At 38.1% G+C, this 22,911-nt stretch overlaps 1 protein-coding gene across 1 annotated transcript in view; it reads right to left on the bottom strand.

The window, feature by feature from the left end:
- Nucleotides 1–638: 638 nt before the first annotated feature.
- Nucleotides 639–22,911, bottom strand: part of LOC133320951 (uncharacterized) — a 78,964-nt gene continuing 56,691 nt past the window's right edge. Inside the window, exons 3-6 of the mRNA XM_061530045.1 lie at nt 12,378–12,520; nt 6,213–6,369; nt 1,585–1,699; nt 639–942 (exon numbers count right to left, since the gene is read on the bottom strand). Of these exons, the coding sequence (XP_061386029.1) occupies nt 784–942; nt 1,585–1,699; nt 6,213–6,369; nt 12,378–12,520 (574 nt within the window). The 3' untranslated portion in view covers nt 639–783. The remainder of the gene's footprint in view (nt 943–1,584; nt 1,700–6,212; nt 6,370–12,377; nt 12,521–22,911) is intronic.

The following is a 22,911-nucleotide window of genomic DNA, read 5'->3' as shown; positions in this document are numbered from 1 at the left end:
GCCAAAGAGAATTCATATTCATGACCCATGGACTATTCCATATGAAGTCCATATGACCTGAATAATTTTAATTTTTGAAGGTGTCGAGAGTAAATGTGTACGGCTACGCAGTCCTGTTTATTTGTAACATAAGAAGAACACACGTGACCCTTCTAAATACACTAGACCACTTATGGGTTAAATGATAAAAATATTTAGGTTTTATATATAATAAATTAAAACATAACATTTATTGATTAATAATAGTAATAATAAGAAGAAACAAAAATGTACAAAAGAAAACAAAGCAAAATAATAAATAAGCAGAGAAGAGAGAGATCCTTTTTTTCAGGGGGAAAAATACCATTTGATGGTCAAAAAAATTATTACGACCATTTACTAAGTAATTATCATTCAGGCTCAACATATTGGCGCCCTGTATTTAGAAGAGATGGTCCTTCATTTGTTGTTGTTGCTGATGTTGTTGTTACTGCTATTTTCTTTGTTTTTTTTTTAGCTTTTAAAATTTTCTTTGGGCCAGTGCCATGTGGTTGGTGTCGAGGTAGTGGCAGAATTGGGTTTCAACGTCCTCATCATTATTTTTTTGGTGTTCATGGTGTGGTTGGTTGGCTGGATGGTGTTGGGGGGACAATCACAAAACAACTTTTATTTCTTCCGAAAATAGAACCCATCGCACTTTTGTTTTTGTTGTTGTTGTCGTTTGTGTTTTCTGGTTTTGTTTAAAAACTACTACTCCTGTTGCAACTAACTTAACGGATGATAAAAAGAAATATGCAATGCCATCTATCTTTGTAGCCATTGGTTCTGTTGATAGGTCACCAGGCAGAAGAGTGCTGCCATTAGCAACATTATCTGTTGCCAAGAACTGTGTAAAGCTGTACCGGCATCGCCTTCACCGTTGCGACAAATTCCCGGATGTCGTGTAAAATCTTCGCAGTAAATCTGAAATGAGCATCAATAAAAGACACCAGAGGTTTTAATGTTGGCGAAATAGAGGGAGTGCAAGTGAGAGAGAGAGAGTGAGTCGGCTTTCAATGTTTAGATTTATAGCCTGGGCAGTTGGTTCTGTCGCAGTCGAATATTGGTCCCAACATTTTGGGAGTATGTGTGTTGTGTGTGTTTTTTAGGAATGTTTCTGGGTGTTAGTTTGGTATTGCCCCACACTCACATACATAACGAATGAGGAAGGACATATTAGACCATCATTAAAGAGACTTATTGTTGAGTTCACTATATAACCCAGCAAAGAATTTGAGACAAATTTTAACTCAATATTGAAACCATTTAAAAAATATCAAATTTAGAATAAAAAGAAATATTTATTCGGAAACAAAGATTTAACAAAATAATAAGGTCTTACAAAATTAATTAAAAAACATTCAAATTCAATCTTTTGCTGGGTTATCTCTTCGCACAACTATCATCTAATAACCCACCCTTCCCACTCAAGTATGCATTGCCTATCTGCCTGTGTATATTTGTATCTAAGTCCATCCTTATGTTTTTACGATTTGCCTTGTTAACGTACAACAACATCAAAATCGAAACAACAACCCAAAAAGTCGTACAGTAGCAATAACTCACCCTGGTTAAGCTGTTGGCGTATTTATCGACTAATTCACGTGTAAATTTTGCAGCATCAGGCCCACATATCTTTTTAGCAGCATTTTCGGAACAGTCGACAAGTTCATTGATAGAGCTGTAAATTTAAAACCAGAGAAAAATAGAAGAAGATATTAGTCAGTTGTTTGACTTTTATGTTCGTTTGTATGGGTGTGAGTGTGTTTGCGTATGTGTTTGTGTGAATGTACACCAAATATCAACGACCACATTTGCCAATGACGTTAACAGGTAATTTGGTTTCATTTTTCCCAAGGGATAATATGTATTGCATGGGAAATTTGTATTTGTTCCAGACGACCGTGGGTAAAAGGATCGTAAAATTGGTACCGACAGCTTGTTTTAAGATAGCCCTCAGGGAGAATGTATGCAACTGACATCTTTTTTATAGAACAATCTTAGGGGGCGCGATTAAAAAATTGTAAAATTGGGCCGACACAAACAAATCTAAGTTTATAGCAATGCGAGTTTTATTCAAAATTATATTTTGAGGTCCTACTTTGACACAGATTTTCTAAATTGTAATTAGGTAATTTTGTAGAGCCCCATATAGTCTATGTTATTTCTTTAGTGTAGCATAATTATGTGGCACATGAGCAGCAAAAACGAAAATGGATTGCGTCCCTATTTTGTATGTCAACATGTGGACCTATACCGAAAATTTTCGGCAACAATAACTGGAAATGCTAAATTACAGCAACTTCGGTAAGAAAATGCTTCTGAAACCTTAAAAGTATGCAAGTGAGACGGAACCATTTAGACCTATACAGAAAATCTTCTAGAAAAATGTATTTTACCCTTCAAGAACCAAGAATACATTATAGCCACATTAGGGGAGGATGCGACTAAAACCTTTCGAAAACATTGACCTAAAATCGAACATTTTCAGTGTATATGTATGAGATCCTCTACTTTGTTGGGAAATGTGATTAGAATATTCAAGTTATGGAAAATAGGATAATACTGTTATATGGAGCTACACCATAAGTTAGAACGCGATAACGCTATTTTCGGGAGCAGATTTGAAACCCAATGACAACCAAAAACATCAAATTACAAGCAATTAAGTTGAAAAACGTTCCCAAAACCTCCCAAATCTGTCACTGATCCGCCCGTCGGGGTCAGCCTTGTCTATGATTGCAACTCTCTGGTAATCTAGTCCGACTTTCGTCTCCCCGGTGTTAGCCTTCCCCTAACCCTCTTGGCCGCTACTGCTGTATACGAGACAGAAGGTTAAAAGCCTGATCTGATGGAACTGAGATCTTGGTGGGCATACTTCTGATAGTAACAAACTGTCCTGACTTCCTGCCTATGTTTCTTTGGATTTAGCACTTTTGTTGCAGTAGTCGACAACGGGGTTTGGAGCACCCTTCTTGTCTTCTGTTCCCTACGTTGCTAATTGCCTTCGAAGCAGTGGTGGCTTATCGATTGCCGCTTACGTCTGCAGGACCGTTTCCGTCTTTGAATAGTTGGTATCACCAGAAGTCACATCCGATGTCCCCTGTTGACTAGAGGTAGAGACTTCAATGACCGTAGAGTTAAAGTCCTCCTTCTCGTCTGTCATGGGGGTGTAGTCCCATATGCCTGCTGGATGCTTTCCTCACTGAGACGGAAGCTTTCATAACCCTCAATGAGGTTGCGAATTGATTTGGTGATGCCACCACCCGCATTTAATGTTCTTCTTGAAGAGCGCTGGAAGAAGAGTCCGTGCCCGAGTTCATTATCGATTGTTTGTCCTTGAGGAATGACAGACTGAGGGTGTCAAGGCAACCACACCAACATCAGTCGAGTAGGATTTTTTGTTTTTGGGGTTTTGTTCGTTTAAGACAATCCATAGGTTATACAAAAAGTGGAGGACAGAGTGTCGACCATGACATAGCATCCTTACCATGACATAGCCTCCTTACCATGACAAGGACTTGGTAATTAAATCTAATACTGTTAGAGGCTCCCATGTATAAAAACAATAATAGGCACGGCTTCTGATTGGACCAATGCAGATCGTTTTAAATAGGAATATTTTATTCCCAATGATAATCCAAAATGCCAAATTACAGTTTTCAACAGATGACAAAGGGACGGTAAAAATCAACATAAAATGTTCTTATTAATCCTGGTAAACGTCACATACCCGGAAACCTCCATTTGCTATATTTTTTGAATGTTTTGCCCTAAATTGACGTTATATATTTGGTATTGTGACGACGTGTTTTCACTTTGAAGCTGGGGTAGGTTCAACGGGGGCCAGAGTCGTCACAAGAATTTATTTGTGGCAGACCGATGAACACGGTCAGACCGATGAACACAGTGGCAGACCGATGAACACGCAGGTGTCGAATAGGGGTGGCGGCAGCTTTGGCACAGCAGTGGCCCGATGAGTACGGCGAGTAGTAGTAGCAGTAGTAGTAGTGGCAGCAGCTTGGCACAGCGGCGGCCCGATGAACAGGCGGACGACGAATAGGGGTGGGGCAGCTTTGGCACAACAGCAGCCCGATGAGTACGTCAGCGGCGAGTAGTAGTGACGGTCGCTTTGGCACAGCAGCAGCCCGATGAGTACGTCAATCGCCCTAAACGCAGCCCGAAGAATAGGGAGTATTCCTACAGCCCTCACTTGGCCCTGCGTTCCGTCGCCGTCAACGCAGCCCGATGAATAGGGAGTATTGCTACAACCCTCACTTGACCCTGCGTTCAGTCGCCGTCAACGCAGCCCGATGAATAGGGAGTATTGCTACAACCATCACTTGACCCTGCGTTCAGTCGCCGTCAACGCAGCTCGAAGAATAGGGAGTATTGCTACAACCCTCACTTGACCCTGCATTCAGTCCAGTCACCACAAATAGTCAAGGCTTATTGTTTGGCTTACTAAGACTCAATTTCTTACCAAGGTTGCGTGCCTTTTCTTCCTCCCAATCACACTTGACTCACAAGCCATCAACAGAAGACTGATCCGATTGTTTTTACGATTTTAGCCTTCGGCCATTTTATTAAGGGGACCCCCTTTAAACGCGTTTTTCTCTAAACATTTTTTTGCGAATGGCGGGCACGATAACTCAAAAACTAATAATCCAATCGGTTCCAAATTTTGCAACGTTTCTCTGGGAGTGTATAGCTCTCGTATGAACTAGGATAAAGCCAATCGGTGAAGATCTTCCTTATTTTTTAACTTAGTTTTTGGTAAAAAATCGGCGATTTTCCAAAAATATTTATTTAAAGGTCCACCATTTTGTTAATTTTAGAGCGAAGTCAATAATCCTAGTTCATACGAGAGCCAGACATGTACTCTTTCTAAGACCGTTGGAATTTTCCGATTCCGATGTTCCTTAATTCAAATCTTACATCTATAACAGGTTGAACGGCTTGAACCTATCTTACGTCATAACATATCATGCACTTATTCAGCGCCTACTTTACCCTTAACAATAAGTGTCTAGGCTTAGCAGAAGACACAACCAACTCACTAAGACTATGCCCTATGGCCCCACGTACAAACTATGCCCCGAAAAATAGAATAATTAAAAAAGGGCTATGAAAAACTGATCCGATTGTGTGAAATGCGTCTCCTTTTATACCTTTTTGGCTGGTCGACTATTGTTGTTTTCGCATGACAGCAGCTGGATCCAATCTGACAGTTCTGCGTAGTTCCGCCATTTGCCACCAGGGGTTCCAATGTGGTCTTTTAATGATAGCTATATTCACTAGGGGACCGGTGTAACCGTTAATATTTAATTTAATTTTTCACACAAAACTATTTCCTTCTTGATTTTATATAGAAAGTAAATAAAAATTATATTGGAAATAATAATGTACCCCAAAAACGAAGAGCATGACTTTTGGGCGTTACAGTATATATATATATATATATATACTATATATATAATATATATAATAATAATTTCTGAAAAAGGGGACCGAAAACCCCTTCAGAGAGGACTGGAGAGACTGAGGTATTATACAATATTTCTCATATTTATATCAGTAATATTGCCAAAGATGTAAGGATTTCGAGAAATCCTAATCCGAATATTTTCAAATATCTGGGAAATGTCAAGGGGGCACATTTCCCAGACGTAAACTTTCAAAATGCAGAAACATGTCTCTTCTATATTTAGCCCCTCCATCTTACTTTTTTGAAATTTCCAATAATTATTTTGTATGTGTAATTTATATTTCTGATTATCAACGACAGCTAATTCACCACTTTATATTGATTGTTGTAAAAAATTTGAAATTCTTACAGAAACTTTTCACTTTAAAGTTTTGTATTGGAGCCCTTATATAGGCCTCTATTTACAAAAACAGACCCGAGCAGCTTGTCGAACTTAGCATATGGTGATATTTATATAGTGATTTGAGATATTTATTTCAACTCGGTGCACCATCCCATCTAATACCCTGAATTTTTTAAAATTAGATTTAGATTTATTATGACTTTTTAAACATTTATTTTTGCCCATGTCAATTTTCGCATCGATCACAATTACCCACTGTCTGATATATAACATGAATTTCCAGGAAATAGTTCTCAATTAGTATTTCCTCACATACCATTTAATATATGAATGTATGTGTGTTTCTTTACATGTCATACTTACCAGCATATCGTTTTAATGTTCTCACTGAGGGTGATATTTTCATGGTTTTCCTGATTGTTATTAGGCTTCAGGAATAGCATTGTTTCCTTATAACGATTGGCACATACTTCGAATTCTTTCTTAGCCTTTTGTGAGCATGGTGCATGTCTCAGGTATTCTGCCAGCCGGTGAACGATGCACAGAGATACGAAAAGGGAAGAGAAAATAGAAGAAGAAAAAAAAAAGACAAAACATTAGCAGTGTAATGAAACAAAAATCCAGGAAAAAATGAAACAATACAAATGTGAAACATTGACAATGGAACGACCACGACCACACATACCCAAATCCTACCTCACCTACTAGTTGTACATAGTTGACTACTCCATTCATTGGCAATTCAGTAAAGGCAATGAATCGTTCATTTGTCGTTTAATTTAAAGAAGTCTGAACCTGAATAGATAAATGCGGTGGAGTTTTTTTTAAGAGACAATATTTGGGGCAAATTGTATTGGTTAAAATGTCTAAGCCACATAGAATGTAAACGTGGGTGTGTGTGTGTGTTTCTGTGTCTGCGAAATAAAATGCAACAAAGAATTTACAAAATATGTTAGCAAAGTTGTTTTGGATGATACAGTGAAAGAAAAGTATGATTAGAAAATAAGGAGGATGATAATAAGTCTGGTCGGAGAATTCGTTTTTCCTCGTCCCTAGAATGTCTACTGCAGCCTATTTAAAATGTCATTATGGCACTTGTCTTGGCTAATTTAATTTCCCTACCAAATAATCATTATATTATGTAAGTTTTTTCACAGTGTACCATTTACAGACACCTCAGCACGTATCCATGTCCATGATGATATTCAATTCTTTCTTCTATTGTTCTCACAATACAACCGTAGCCAAATATGTTTGCCTTTAATTGGAATTTCGTTCATATGTTGACCACATCTGGTTATCATCCTGTTATGGCCGGTGTGTCTGCCTGCATTGATAGTGAATTTTTCAACAAAACAAAAAATAGAGGAAGAAGAATGGCTTGCAATTGAAGAACAATAAATCATCTGTTCATTCAGTGGATTGCTCTATTTTGCCATTGAATGGCTTTTTGGCCAGAGCTAATTAATATCTGTTCTGTTTTTCCGAAGATTTTGTCTTTAAGTATTGATATATGTGTGTAGGTAGCTTTTTGGGTGGCTTTCCGGCTGACCTTGCATTTAGAGTTTAAAATTATAAAAGTCATAAACATTAAATTTTTGGGAAAATTTTCAATTATGTTGGGTATCCTATGGGATTCAGTTATTTGTTTTATAGTTATAGTTCAATGATGCACCAAAGGCATAGCGTTATGAATTGAGACTACAACGAAATAAGTCAAAATTGTTTTAAATCGGTCCAGATTCCGGTAGGGTTCCCATATGAAGATTAGACATGAGACTAGAATAATAAATTACAAGTTTAGTTCAACGTGCTTCAGACTAATATGTAGGTCCCATATTTATTTTCTTTCTATTCCATGTAAACGAAACCCTAAATATCCCACGATTCGATTTAATAAAAACCACTACAAAATTCGGCCGCTGTGAAATAATTATACTCTCCAAAAAAACAGGTAATGAAAAAAGAGATAACCAGTAAGGAAAGTCTAATATTTCAATAAGCTATGCAAAATTTCGTTTCAATCGAATTTATAATTAGAGTTTGGTGCACCATCGGACATGAATATATACTGGAGCTATAACTAAATAGTAACTTTTTATAGAAAACTTCACATATGCCAATCTGTACTGAATTCAGTACTCCGTGTCAAATTTTGTGACGTGGGTGGGAAATATCTTTGGCCCCACCGTCGGAAAATGCAGCCTTCATGAAGAAACATCCGACAACGGCATGAGGTTGATTGACTTCGCGGCAGCAAAAAACATGGTAGTTACAGGACCAGATTCAAGCATCTCAATATACACAAGGCCACCTGGATTTCTCTTGATAAAGTAACGAGAAATCAAATTGATCATGTTGTGATAGACGGAAGGCATTCATCCAGTGTTTTAGACGTCCGATCGATCCGAGGAGCGAATATCGATTCGGACCATTACCTTGTGGCAGCCAAGGTACGCACCCGTCTTAATGTTACAGCAAAGGTGCGATCTAATACAACACTGAAACTCGACGTCGAAAAGCTGCAAACACAACAGGTAGCCGAGGCCTACTCCGCTCAACTTACCCATCTGCTTGAAAAAAACACTTCTTGTCCCGATAATAGTATAGAAGCACAATGGCAAAGAATTGCCCACTCCCTACAAACTGCAGCAAAAAGAACAATTGGGTACCAAAAAGCACCACCAAGAAACCCATGGTACGATCAGGAGTGTCGTAATGCTACTGATGTGAAAAACGCAGCGTATAGGGCAACCCTGCAGACAGTAGCAACACGATACGTGATGGAGAATTATCGGGAGAAAAGGAGAGAGGAGAAACGTGTTTTCAGAAAAAAGAAGAAAGAACAAGAAAAACGTGAGCGTGAGCAAATCGAGATGTACAGGAGTCAGAATGAAGTCCGGAAATTTTACCAACGAGTAAAACACCAAACCGAAGGCTTTGGTGCAGGCACATCCTCCTGTAGAGACGAAGAAGGAAACCTGGTGACAGATACATACAGCGTGTTGAGGATCTGGAAGGAGCATTTCGAAAAGCTACTAGTATCAAATAGTGGCGATGAAGGAGATACCCCAGAACCAATAAGAGATGATGGTATAGAGTGTATACCACCTAGCCAAGATGAGGTCATAAAAGCATTTAATCGGCTCAAAAGCAACAAAGCAGCAGGAGCCGATGGGTTACCAGCCGAACTATTCAAGACTGGTGGCCAGATCCTGGTCAGGAGCATGCACCAGCTGATTAACACAATTTGGCTAGATAAATGCATGCCCAATGATTGGAACCTCAGCATCCTGTGTCCCGTGCACAAAAAAGGAGACAAGACGATATGTGCCAACTATAGAGGAATAAGTCTCCTTCCCATCGCATATAAAGTGCTATCCAGTGTGCTGTGTGAACGATTGAAGCCAATGGTCAATGACATCATCGGACCATACCAATGCGGCTTCAGACCTGGCAAATCCACCATTGACCAGATTTTCACTCTGCGCCAAATCCTGGAAAAGACCCACGAAAAACACATCGACACATACCACCTATTTGTCGACTATAAAGCCGCATTCGACAGCCCTATCCGTTCAGAGGTGTTTAAAGCCATGTCTGCGTTCGGCATTCCTGCAAAATTAATACGGCTATGCAGGACAACTTTAAGTGGCACAAGGTCAGCCGTTAAAGTAGGAAAGGACCCATCGGAGCCCTTCAATACCGAACGAGGATTCAGACAAGGTGACAGTTTGTCGTGTGATCTTTTTAACATCCTACTGGAAAAGGTCATACGAGACGCAAAGGTGTACAGAAATGGCAATCTGTACACCAAACAACACCAGTTACTCGCATACGCCGATGACTTCGATATAATGTGTCGAACATTGCGAGCGGTAACAGCCACCTTTGAACAAATTGAAAAGGAGTCTGCCAAAGTGGGTCTGGCAGTAAACGGCGAGAAGACCAAGCTAATGGTTTCAACGCGCAAGACGTCCAGTAGACTCGGACCAACTGTGGAACTTGAGAACTACAGCTTCGAGGTAGTTAAAGACTTTATATACCTTGGTACCGCCATAAATAAAACGAATGACATCAGTTTTGAAATTCGGAGAAGGATTGTGATGGCCAACAGATGCTACTATGGTCTAAGTAAGCAGTTTAGAAACAAGGCCACCTCTCGCCAGACCAAACTCACACTTTACAAGACGCTGATACTACCCGTGCTATTATATGGATCAGAAGCATGGGTACTTGCGCAAGCAGATGAGGCAGCTCTTGGGGTGTTTGAGAGAAAAATTCTACGAAAGATCTACGGGCCGATCTGTGTCGACGGTGATATCGGCGTCGAATGAACCACGAGCTTTACAATTTATACGCGGACATCGACATAGTCAGTCGTATTGAGCTGCAGCGACTACGGTCGCTAGGCCATGTTGTGCGGATGAATGAAGATGCCCCAGCTCAAAAGGCATATAAAAATGAGCCTACTGATGGTTCCCGTAGAAGGGGAAGGCCACGAATTAGATGGAAAGACCAAGTAGAAAACAACATCTTGGAACGTGGTCTTCCAAATTGGTGGACTTGCGCACAAGACCGAAGCGCTTGGAAATCTTTTTTAAGCTCGGCTTATGGAACAACCGTTCTGTAACAAGCCAGCTAAGTAAGTAAGTGAGGGTGGATTATTGTGGAATCGGACAAATCTATATATGGGAGCTTTATCTAAATATGAGCCAATTTTCTTCAATTCCAATACGGTTCGGTGTTGTCCTATGTTAATTTCTGAAAATACGGTGTTTAGTAACCAGATATTCGATATACCAAATTATAGGCATTTCGATGAGAAAATTCGGTTAAAAACATAATAAATATTAAAATGGAGCGGGACCTTTGTATATATAGACAATTTACCGAAATTTTTTGTTTTGTCCTCAAATATACCGGATTGTAAAAATTCAGCCGCTACAATGAGAAAGTTAGACTAAAACCTTCAAAATACTGACGATGATTTGAACTATATGGAACTATATTGATCAGCCTATAAGAGGTACAGTCACATCGGTGGGAAAATGAGCCGATTTTCAATAACAAATATCCTAGAAAAAGGAGAAATATGTGTGCAAAATTTCATAGATCTATCATAAATATTGCGAGCTGTATAGTGATTTCAACAAGCGGACAAACAAACATGCCTAAATCGACATAGAATTTTATACTTATCTAGAATAGTATATTCTTCATGGGGCATAAAAATCGATCTTTTGATAGCGAACATGGAGTCTTTCCTCCAATAATAGCAACTAAAAATGTATATCAAGAACCTAGCATAACCAGTTCGCCATGGGTCCAGTTTTTGAGTTATGTCGTGATCATTTATTTGTTACTTACTCTAAAGCTCTTGAAGAAAAAGCGTTATATCTTTGTTTGGGGTTATTAAAGTTATTTTTAAAATGACATGTATTCATTTAAAGCAAATGAAAAAGTTTTTTCAATACAACATTCCGTCCTTCTATATCGAGTCCTTATGCGTCCTTATTATATTAAACTGTAAGTAAATACCGAGAGACAATATTAATTTACCTCCAAATAATCTACAAAAATTCCTCACATAAGAGTTTAGTTAGGATCCTCAACAACAATATGTCATTAACTTTCACCACATAGTGGTACTGTGCATATGTTTGTAACAGACAAAAGTAAACGAAATAACGAACAGCTACCATATATATTTTCGTCCGACATTTCGGAAATGGTGCACTAAACTGCCAAGATTTGTCCAATTGCGACAAAATTTTGCATTTTGAACTTTTGATGAAATCGGTTGAGATTTCGATATAAATTCGTCTGATTTTATGCAACCAGTGCGCCAAAAAAAAAAAAAAAAAAAAAAAAAAAAACATGACAAAGTTCAAACTGCTGCAAGGTGCTTAATGTGAGTCCAAATGTTCACATACTCCCCATATAAGGGTCGGCTGATTTTATTTGTATCGAAGTTCCACCTCAGGGAGAATAATGTGAAAAGCAAAACTTCCTTCTACTTATTCACCTTTAAAGCTGAATATTGCCCTTCCAACTGAGTGGGAGCACAAAAAAACTCTTTTGTTCCCGAAGGAAATATCTCCTACTCACAACTCCCTAACACACGTCTAGACGAGAGTAATTAATTTGTAATTACCATTTGACCGGAACAACGCTTAATATCCATTAAAAAGTCCTTTAGAGTAGCCTGGCCGTTTTTATTGATTTACATGTCAATTGACACAAATTACATTGACTACAACAGTTACAATAACAATAACAGTAGCAGAACAGAGAGAGAGACATTTAATTTTTAATTATCCTCTCGAGCACCTGATTAACAAAAGCCAACTTACGAAAAAGGTATGTGTGCGTCGGTGTGTGTGTGTGTGTTTGTCCATTGTTCAGTTTGCACAAGTTGATAAATGATTTTAAATACCACAACAGTTTTTTCCTACTTGATTCTCGTTATTGCCTCGTATTTTAAGTCAACGGACAAAGAATCTGATCTGATGTGTTCAAACTTACCATCTTGAAATTCGCCCTTGTTACACAGATCCCGTATGAATTGATTAGTGCCATGATACAATTTGTTGAATTGATTGCGTTGCTGGAGATCCATGCAGCGTCGGGTATAGCTCTGTATGCAGCGGACTCCTTTACGTAGTTCACTGAAATGAGATGAAAAAAATAAACAACGTAAATGGATGAAAACCACCGGTCAATGACAAACAAAAAAAGAAAACGTCAAACAGAAAAAAATGCAAAGAAGGAGAGAAACTGAAATGCGGATTAAGAAGTTAAAAGGAAGATTTAGTGTCAAGAGTTGACAAATTGTGGATCCAATTTAAAGAAAGAAAAAAAAACTCGACGACTTGACATTACGACAACAGACACTTGACACTCGTCGTCGAAGAAGAAGATAAAGTTTATGCTTTATATGCAAATTTGAACAGCATTGCAATGTGCTTTTGTGATGTTGGTAACAGCACCGTGTTACATATGGTCTACCGAATTGAATGTCATCTAGTTAACAGCATAATAATGTTACAAGGTTTATTCTTATAGGAAGGGAATATTACCATCATTTGTTAGCACTTGCTTGCTCGCTTGGACATGATAATAAATATTTATTGTGGACATAGATAAACTATCACTGCTCGATGTAATGCAAAAAAATCAAGAAGAACTAAGGTTTTTCCACTTCTGTTGATTCGCTGTGGTAGTCGCCATGCAAATAATCTTTGAAATCTTTGTTTTTGTGTTGAAAATGACTTTCAGTTACTTGGCAACTAAAAGAAAAATCTCATCATTTCCAACCTTCAAGCTGTGTAAAGAGTAAAATGACTACACACTTTTGGTCATTGTACGTCAATGTGTCGTTCTCTGACTGTCACTGAATAATTTATTGCCTAGGCAAATGTTGGGCTCTTAAATCCATCTCCACGTGGTGTGCATTAACAATTCTTACATGTATACTATGTTATTGCATTAGGTGGTAGTAGGCAATACATGCCCTGCAAAAATAATATTCCAATTACGATTGCAAAACTGCATTAGGGACTTCCACATACCAAAAGTTGAACATGACATTTGTAGGGGGTTATTTTAAAACATTGGCCTATATTCACCATGAATTGGATATACAAAATTATAGCCACTACAATAATACTGACAAGTAGGTTAGGTTGAAAGAGGGGTGGTTTACACGACTACATGTCCAATATTAGGACATACACTTATCCTGTAAGTGGCGTGTTGTGCGCTCTAGAGAAGGAAGAATGTTAGAAGAAGTCATCTTTGGATTTGATTGTCCTAAACTTCTTCGAATTATTTTTTGTTTGTGAAATCCTTCAGTTTTTTCCTTTTACATCCCCTTATTTCGGTTATTTCATGAAAGGTGTCATTTCCTAAGAATTGGGTTCGGAAGCTTGAAAGGATTGGGCAGTGGCACAGGAAATGTTCTAACATTTCGCTGTCTTCTCCACACCATCTACACCAGTTACTTCTCTCGCATCCAATCGTGTGAGGGTGTGCATGTAGTCTGTCCTGTGAGAATACCAGTCTGCTAATTTTCTTTTTGTTTAGCATTAAGTTTTGCTTTGTCTTATCGTCATTTGGGTCTCCTCATGATATGTTTGTGTTTGTTTTCAGCCCCCTTGATATTCCCAAGAATTTTTTGGGGTTTCCGTTTCCTAAGACCACAGTTCTAGACGCGTAACTGCCAAAGGTTTGGCACAGCATGTTTGCTATATCGTTTGTTATTAATCTCATGTACTCGTACCTTAATGATTCGTAAAATATCATGTCACGAAAAATTATTTACTATTTTTATACTTTCTAATACAGTTTTGGGGTGACGTAGGGGATGATAGTTACCAAGCAACGGCTTCGATTGGCTTTAACATGGCCCAGGCTTATCTTGGACCATCTTCCATCTCAATTGTGGACTTTAACATGGCCCAGGCTTATCTTGGACCCTCTTCCATCTCAATTGTGGACATTTTGGACGGAGTCACATGGGGTAGCTTCTTTCATCATCCGTTGAAATAGTGAGCTGATATGTGCCGCGAGTCCATACGAAACAAAACCCCCCAAATGTTGACGATCCCCGCATACGTTTAAAGGACCACAATCTACGAATCTGCACTTGGTATGCGCGCATCTTGTATTGAACAGGCGCAGTTTTCACCTTGGCGGATGTACTCAAGAAGTATAAAGCCGATATTATTGCCATACATGAAATGCGATGGAAAGGGACTGGCGTAAGTCAATCAGATGATTACGCTCCGTATTATAGCTGCCATGATACGTGAATTTGGCAGCTGATTTATGGTTAATAGGAGAATAAAAGACCTCGTCTCCAGATTCTCTCCAGCAGATGAGTGAATTACTATAATCCGTATAAAAGCGAAGTTCTTTTACATCAGTCTTATTTGCGCCCATGCTCCGACGGAAGATAAATATGAACAAAGACCAAAGACATTTTTACGAGCGCCTAGAAACAGCATATGACCGCTGCCCTGGCCATGACATTAAAATTCTGCTGGGAGATTTTAATGCAAAAATCGGAAGGGAAAATATATTTGGCCCCACCGTCATGTGGTTGATTGATTTCGCTGCAGCAAAAAACATGGTAGTTACCAGCACAAGATTCAATCATCTCGATATACACAAGGCGACCTGCATTTTCCCCGATCGAACAACGAGAAATCAAATCGATCAGGTTGTAATAGACGGAATGCATTCATCCAGTGTTTTAGACGTTCGAACAAGAAAAACGTGAGCAAATCGATATATTAGGAGCCAGAATAAAGACCGAAAATTTTACCAACGAGTAAAACACCAAACCGAAGGCTTGGTGCAGGCACATCCTCCTGTAGAGATGAAGAAGGAAACCTGGTGACGTACACAGACAACATCTTGAGGATCTGGAAGGAGCATTTTAAAAGCTTCTGATATCAAATAGTGGTGGTGATGAAGATCCCCTGAACCAATAAGAGATGACGGTATAGAGTGTATACCACTAGGCAAGATGAGATCAGAATAGAAATCAATAGGCTGAAGAATAATAAAGCTGCAGGTGCCGATGTGTTACCAGCCGATTAGTACAATTTGGCTAGAGGAATGGATGCCCTATGATTGGAACCTCATTAGCCTGTGTCCCGTCACAAAGAAGGAAACAGGACGATATGTGCCAACTATAGAGGAGTAAGTTTCCATCCCATCGCATATAAAGTGATGATGGCTGAAGCCAATAGTAAATGACCTTATTGGCAAATAGTAAATGACCATTGACGAGATTTTCACTGTGCGGCAAGCCTGTAAAAGACCCTCGAAAACCACCTTGACACATTCCACCTATATGTCAACTATAAAGCCGCATTTGACATCCCTATCCATTCAGAGGTACAAAAAGCCGTGTCTGCGTTCGGCATTACTAAAAAATTAACAAAGCTAAAACATCAGTTTTGAAATTCGGAAGAGAGTAGTGTTGGCCAACAGATGCTACTATGGTCTGAGTAAGCAACTAAATAGCAAGTCCACCTCTCGCCAAACCAAACTCCACTCTAGTAGACGCTGATATTATCCATGCTGTTGTATGGATCTCAAGCATGGATAAGTGTGCAAGCAGATAAGGCAGCTCTTGGAGTGTTTGAAATAAAAATACTCCGTAAGATTAATGGAATTCATGGTTCATTCGACGACGATATCACCTATTCTCGGACATCGACATAGTCAGACGGATCGAGCTGCAGTGACTATGTTGGCTAGTTCATGTTGTGAGAATGGATGAAAATTTCCCCACTCAAATGCATATAAAGTCGAGCCAAGCGATGGTTCACATAGAAAAGAAAAGCCGCGTATCCGGAAAATGGTCTTTCAAATTGTTTTAGTGGTTATTGTTTTTATAGCTTGCTTGCTATCTGTCAATATATTTATTATATTCCGACCAGAGTTTGCACTAAACCCGTTCAGACACTCCCTTGTAGCCTGATCCTGTGATTTGGAAACGAAAGTAAAATTGCGGGTTTTGGTGCTTCAATAAAAAATCCCACTTTCGACATTCCTGCCAGGTGGGAGCCATCTGTGTGAAAACAGTTACCAGGGTATATGTTTGCTAGTATTCCGCTACCCCATGATCCTCTGTCTAATATCATAGTTTTAGACGTTGTGACTACTATTTTTCACGGAATTCGGTACGACTCAAAACTACTAATTGATGATCCGACTGTTGTATGTGCTATTATGTCTAGTGTCGATCCACTCGTTCATAGTTTTATGTCTTAAAGCTGCGACGGCCGCTTCATATTTATTTGGATGTCAATTAGATGTATTTAAATATGGACTCCGAAGCTATCGTTAGTGTTGTTCTTACATTAACTTACATTAATTTTTTTGTCCACTGCTGTTCACCTCACTGCCGATTGGATGTTAGGATTGGTCTAAAAACGCTCTTATAGATACAATGTATCATCTTTGAATTAAAACCCCATTTAAAATCTGCAGCTATTCTGTAGAAGGACCAGCATGATTGCCTGGTCAAAGCGAAAGGTCTCTACGGAATGTATAAAGGTCTCTACGGAATGTAAAGTTTCCTCGATATAGGTTCATACAGCTAAAGTAAATATTTTCTTATCAACGGTACCACCGATCATCCCTTTAAAATCAAATTAGAGTCCATTCGTTTAAAAAAAATATCCAAACCCCCATAAATACCAAATGGGTTGGGGATACCATTGTATGAGGACGACCCGGAAACATGGGTCAATATTTTATTATACCCTACACAACTATGTTGTCAGGGTATAATAGCTTTGAGCAGCCCCAAAAGATTGTAACGCCGCGAAATATTGGTCCTAGACCACCGATCGTCATATCTGGACTAGCGGAGTTGATCTAGACATGTGTATCCGTCTGTCCATTACAATTTGTAAACACGATACAGGCCACAGTTATGGACCAATCTTCATGAAATTTTGCATGTAGGATGGGTTCTGGCCAATGAAGACCCTTATTGGTAAAGATTGGTTAATATTTAGGAGATGAAATGGACCAAATACTTAATTTTTGTCGGTTTTTCTGGTCGCACCAGAGGCCGCAATTATGGTCCGAACATCGCGAAATTTTACATGGAGAAGGGAATCGGGCCAAGGAATAAGCATGCCTGTTTTGATAAAAATCGGTCAATATTTAGCGGGTCAAATAGACCCTGACTTTTGTGTGAAAAATGACAAAATTTGTATTCTATGGCGTATATTGTTGATACTATATCCAAGAGGAGTGGTTGACCTTTAAATTGATACCAATTATATTGTCGTACGTATTCGGATGTGGGACTTACACGTAAATATTTACAGGTGCTTACGTATTCAGATATTATTTTGTAACCCATTAGCATATTAGAGGGCGGAAATATAGCGCTGATCGCTTTGAAATTTTCCATGAGGTTCTAGTTATGGTCAAGGACAACGCATATAACTTTTGGTGATGGACTTATTATACTTATGAAGTGGACCGAATACTTAATTTGTTTGTGTTTTTTCGAGTCGATGCCAACAATAAGCCAAAAATCACAACACAACCCACAGTGAAGGTAATCTGGAAAATTAACTAGAAGCGCTGTACTAAATATGAGTGATATTCGGACCTCTAATCGGGCTAGAGGGAGCAAATATTAGAGTTCCGTGGTAGTTGTGTAGGGTATCGTATGGTCGGCCCCGTCCGACTATACTGCTCCGCTCACTGGTTTTATATATTTTTGGAAGGGAGTGAAAATTCAAAATTACAGCCAATTTGGATGAAACACTTACCCAAACATCCCAAAATACCGATCATTTTTAGAAGGATGATGTTCTACCCAGTGAGAACCTAAAGTATTAAGATATAGCTGGAAAAGCTTAAAAGTAACGAACATGGAGGTACTGTTATATGGAGTTAACATTATATTCACCATGAATCCAAATACCAAGAATGAAATTCTGTGAAAAAAACGTGCCCAAAGGCTTCAAAATACCGAATAGGAGAAGCAACGTTTTATAAGGGATAACCTTAAATGTGGGGGAATATAATTTTTAGTAGGAATATTTTCGACGCAGTGAGAACCCAAAATACTAATTTACAGCACATGTGTTCAAAGAACGTATCCCACTTCATTTTCGATATTTTAAAAAAGAATTTTTTAAGCCACTTGACGTACATTTCATTAGAAAAGCAGTGACTAGAAATTCAAATTTCCCATTTTAACCAACAGACCACTTTAAAAATTGACATTACATCGTTAGCATATGTTGAAACTTTTTTCTAGCATTTTAACAGAAAGAAATGAATTACCACAATTTTCTTCTTTTATTTGAAACCTATTTCTTACTAACTTTTTTACAGCAATTAAGCCTTTACTTGTTCCTTTTTTTGTACTTTTTGCAATGTTTCAAACTCTGATACACTCTCTATATTAGAATGACACTTTGTTGGGATTTCATTCACATTTGATTTATGTCGTTTGCACATGCCAATCGACAGCATGTTGGACTCAATTTCATTTCAGTTCAGTTAAAAAGAAAAGAAGTAAATAAAAATATGGGATGTTCTCTTTTTTTTGGAGGGCGGTTACTTCTTCAGTGTTACTATTTGAATATGAGGGACATGGAAATGAATTTGAAGTGTGCTCTTTTAAGGAAATATTTCTGTTTCTCAGTCGTTATTTATTTTGTTTTTAAGTAAACTACCTATTTCTTACGGATTGATACTGATTTCACTTGAGATATTTTCACAGACTTAAAAAAGTCATTGCTAGTTAGCAGTATCAATAAACTAGGAAATTCGTTATTCCTCGTCAAATTTTTGTAATCCTCTTCTATCTCAGTTCCTTTTAATTTAAATTACATGACTTATCATTTATTTGCACAATTTAAAAACGAAATAGTTAAGATTCTTTAGAAGTAGAACATCCAAATGACAATTTGCTTACACAATTTAAAAATCAAATAGTTAATATTCTTAAGAGGAGAAACATCCAAATATTCTGTAAATACCATTATATATTCAAAGCGGATCATTCAATACCTACTAATTGAATTACTTCGAACTTTGTTTGTTATTTGTTTTTTCGATGATGACATAAAAAATGCTCAAAACGACGTTTGTTTTATCAAAAAAAGGAGGGGGTATTTTTTGTTTGTTTAAGACTGCTCATTTGCTATGTGAACAAAAGTTAATCCAATTTATTTTTTAAAATACTCTGTGGAATAAATAATTGACCTATGACCTCACATGAATAATATATATATATATATATATATATATTTTTGTTTGGTGCTTGCCAGGGATAACAGTCTTTTTTAAGGAGTAGTTTAAGTTGGAAAAACTCCTAGTTATAGCTTTAAAGCACATAAAAAACTAAGAAAACAAAATCAAAACCTACAGGGTTGCCCATATTCGACGGACCCATCTGGCAACGCCATAACATTTGACAGAGATGTCACATCGCTTAATGACATACCGCGTTTGAAGCGTCAGTCCAAGCAGATTTTCACCATGAACCAATACACGCCACGCGAGCGCTCTGAAATAGTTGGCATTTACATTGAACAGAAGAAGTCAATTGTGAAAACTCAACGTGCTTTTAAAACATTAAAAAATGTGAGAAGTGCGCCTTCTAAGAACACCATTAAGCGTTTATACGAAAAATTTTCGACTGGTAAGGCTCTTTCTAATCCGAAGAGGCCATATAAAAGTCGACCAGTGTTGAGAGGTCCCCAAGAACATCCCAAAAACGCCGTTCTCAGCAGTTGGGCATGGCTCGGTCCACTTTACAACGGATTATTCGCATTGATTTGCATTCGTTCCCGTACAAAATTCAATTGAGGCAAAGAAAGTTGCCTGCGGACAAGCCTAGTCGATTGGAGTGGACCCAAAGAGTCATCGAAATGGCCGAAGATGACGAGCAATTTTGGAACAAAATTATCATGTCCGATGAAGCCCATTTCACATTGAATGGGACCGTAAATAAGCAATATTGCCGTTTTTACGCCACTGAAAATCCTCAGAAGATTCAAGAAGTGCCTCTTCATGACGAAAAAGTCACAGTTTGGTGCGGCGGTCATTGGGCCGTTTTTCTTCCAAAATGAAAATGGCTATGCTGTTACCATCAATCAGGAGCGTTATCGCGACATGATGACCAATTTTGTGATGCCAATTATTCGTCGAAAGCGTAAGAGGCAGTTCTGGTTTCAACAAGACGGCGCTCCACCGCACACAAGTCGCATAACAATCGATTTTCTGAAGAATTTGTTTCCGGGCCGTTTGATGTCGAAAAGTGGTGATTTGGACTGGCCACCGCGTTCGCCCGATTTGACGCCGCCTGACTTCTTCTTGTGGGGATATTTGAAGTCCAAGGTTTACGTTAACAAGCCAAGGACCGTAGAAGAGCTCAAGGACAACATTCGTGAAGAAATAGCCGCTATTCCGGCCGAAATGTTGGCAAAAACGATGGAAAATGCAGTAAAAAGGGCACAATACGTCATCAACGGCAGAGGCGGCCATTTGAGAGATATCATATTCAAAAATTGATGTAAACAAATCTACTTGGAACAAATTAAATGATTAACATTGCCAACCGCCAATTTTTTATTTTTTTCTTTGATTAAAAAACAAAACATGGGTCCATCGAATATGGGCAACCCTGTATTTACGTTTTAAAAAACTCTCAACCAACTGCAGAATAATTACTTTTGGAATATATCATCTCTGAACGACCATTGAAATGGAATCGGGCGAAATTAAATGTGAGATCTACATATACATATATTCGAACCAATAAAAAAACCATGCACATACCACTCTGATATGTATAAAAATTGGAGGTCAATCGGGCAAACTCAGCACAAATCGTAGGAACTCAGACGAGAATATATATGAATATATATATATATATAATCGGACGAAGCTATATATTGGAGCTATATCTAACTCTGATCCGATTTCAATGCAATTTAACACACTCTATCCTACTCTCAATGTCATAGGTTATGGCAAATTTCGTCACATGGGACAAAAATTTGTAGTGTGGTAGACCATTTATCTAAAATCGGACGAAACTATATATGGGAGCTATATCTAAATCTGAACCGATTTCAACAAAACTTACCACAGATATTAAACTGGATCCGTGCAAAATTTGTCCTCGATCGGGCAAATATTGCTTGTTTGGTGCACCAAATAGGTAAAACCGCATGAAAACATATATGGAAGCAATTTCAATAGGGTTCGTCCTTGGGCCAAATAAGTAACCTGTGCTAAATTTCCTGTACATTGCTCACAAAACTGCATCAGAAAGTAATTCTATGCATATTTTCAAAAGGAACCATGTGTCTATCTCGATTCCTTTTGCCGGTTACAAACATATGCACAAAGACATAATACCCTGTACCACAGTGTGGTGAAGGGTATAAAAATGTATTTCTTTTAGAAACTATTTAAAACGTCTTTCAATCTCTATCTTGTAATTTAAGAAGAACCCTTAATTTAAGTTCTGATGTAATTGGAACATTTTCACTCAGTCATTGTCCGGATGCTTTCTTCCGCCGGGTTCGATCATTACATCACCCTCCATCACATTGTGCAGTGTATATAAAAGTTCCTATATATCTTCCGATTTGCACGAAGTTTGGCATAGCCTACTGAATTTAGTCTAGATAGATGTGTGCTAAGTTTCTTAAAAATCGGTTGAGATTTAGAATTGAGACAGATGCAGACACAGCTTTTATATATATTTCAAACGGGTGCCTGATTAAAATTAAATTTTGAAGAGTGCGAATAGCGTGTATCAAGGTTGCTCTAAATAGATTTACACAAATTTATCCCATGGTACGCAAAAGACACTAAACTTGACTAAATGAAATGAAATTTAGCATAGGTTCCAGAAAGGCATAAAGATCACGTATTCAAGTTCGTTCAATCTCATGTCAATGTTCTTTCGAAAAGGCGACATCTGTTAGGATATATTAGTAGAATATACCCAAAGTGGTGAAGGGTATCATATAGTCGGCCCAGTCAGACTTTACCACTTCCCTTACTGGTTGTAATTGTTATAATTGTGTATATTGTTATATACACAACCCAAACTATGGAGGGAAATATTTAGTAGGCCCAGGAAATCATAATTTTGCACTTCATAGGATAAACCAGCATATCAGAAAGTATTGTCATATTATTGTGAAATTTTTGGCAGTTGATATTTCATGGAATAAAACATAAACAGAACTTTTTGTCCATTCAAAGTTTAATACACCCGCAACCTTTTGTTCCATGTATTTTATAATAAAAAAAATCCAAATCCAAACTTAAAACATCATTGAGGAACGAAAAAACTTTCTAAATTCAATTTGCCGTTGTATGCTTGATGAGAATACGAACGATAACCTTTACATATAAAGAAGAAGAGACTTCCAAATGGGTATTCTACGGACCATGGCCGTTTGTTTATTTGATTTAAGATTTTACATTTAGTGCTGGTCACAAAGGACAATTTTAAATCCTTGAAATACCCAATGGAGACACA

Source organism: Musca vetustissima, unplaced genomic scaffold (assembly GCF_032173495.1).
Source record: "Musca vetustissima isolate MV318-11 ecotype Yass unplaced genomic scaffold, APGP_CSIRO_Mvet_v1 utg43279, whole genome shotgun sequence".
Classification (NCBI taxonomy): Eukaryota; Metazoa; Arthropoda; class Insecta; order Diptera; family Muscidae; genus Musca; species Musca vetustissima.
The sequence above is the reverse complement of the archived record's forward strand: the minus strand, read 5'-3'. Positions and strand labels throughout refer to the sequence as shown.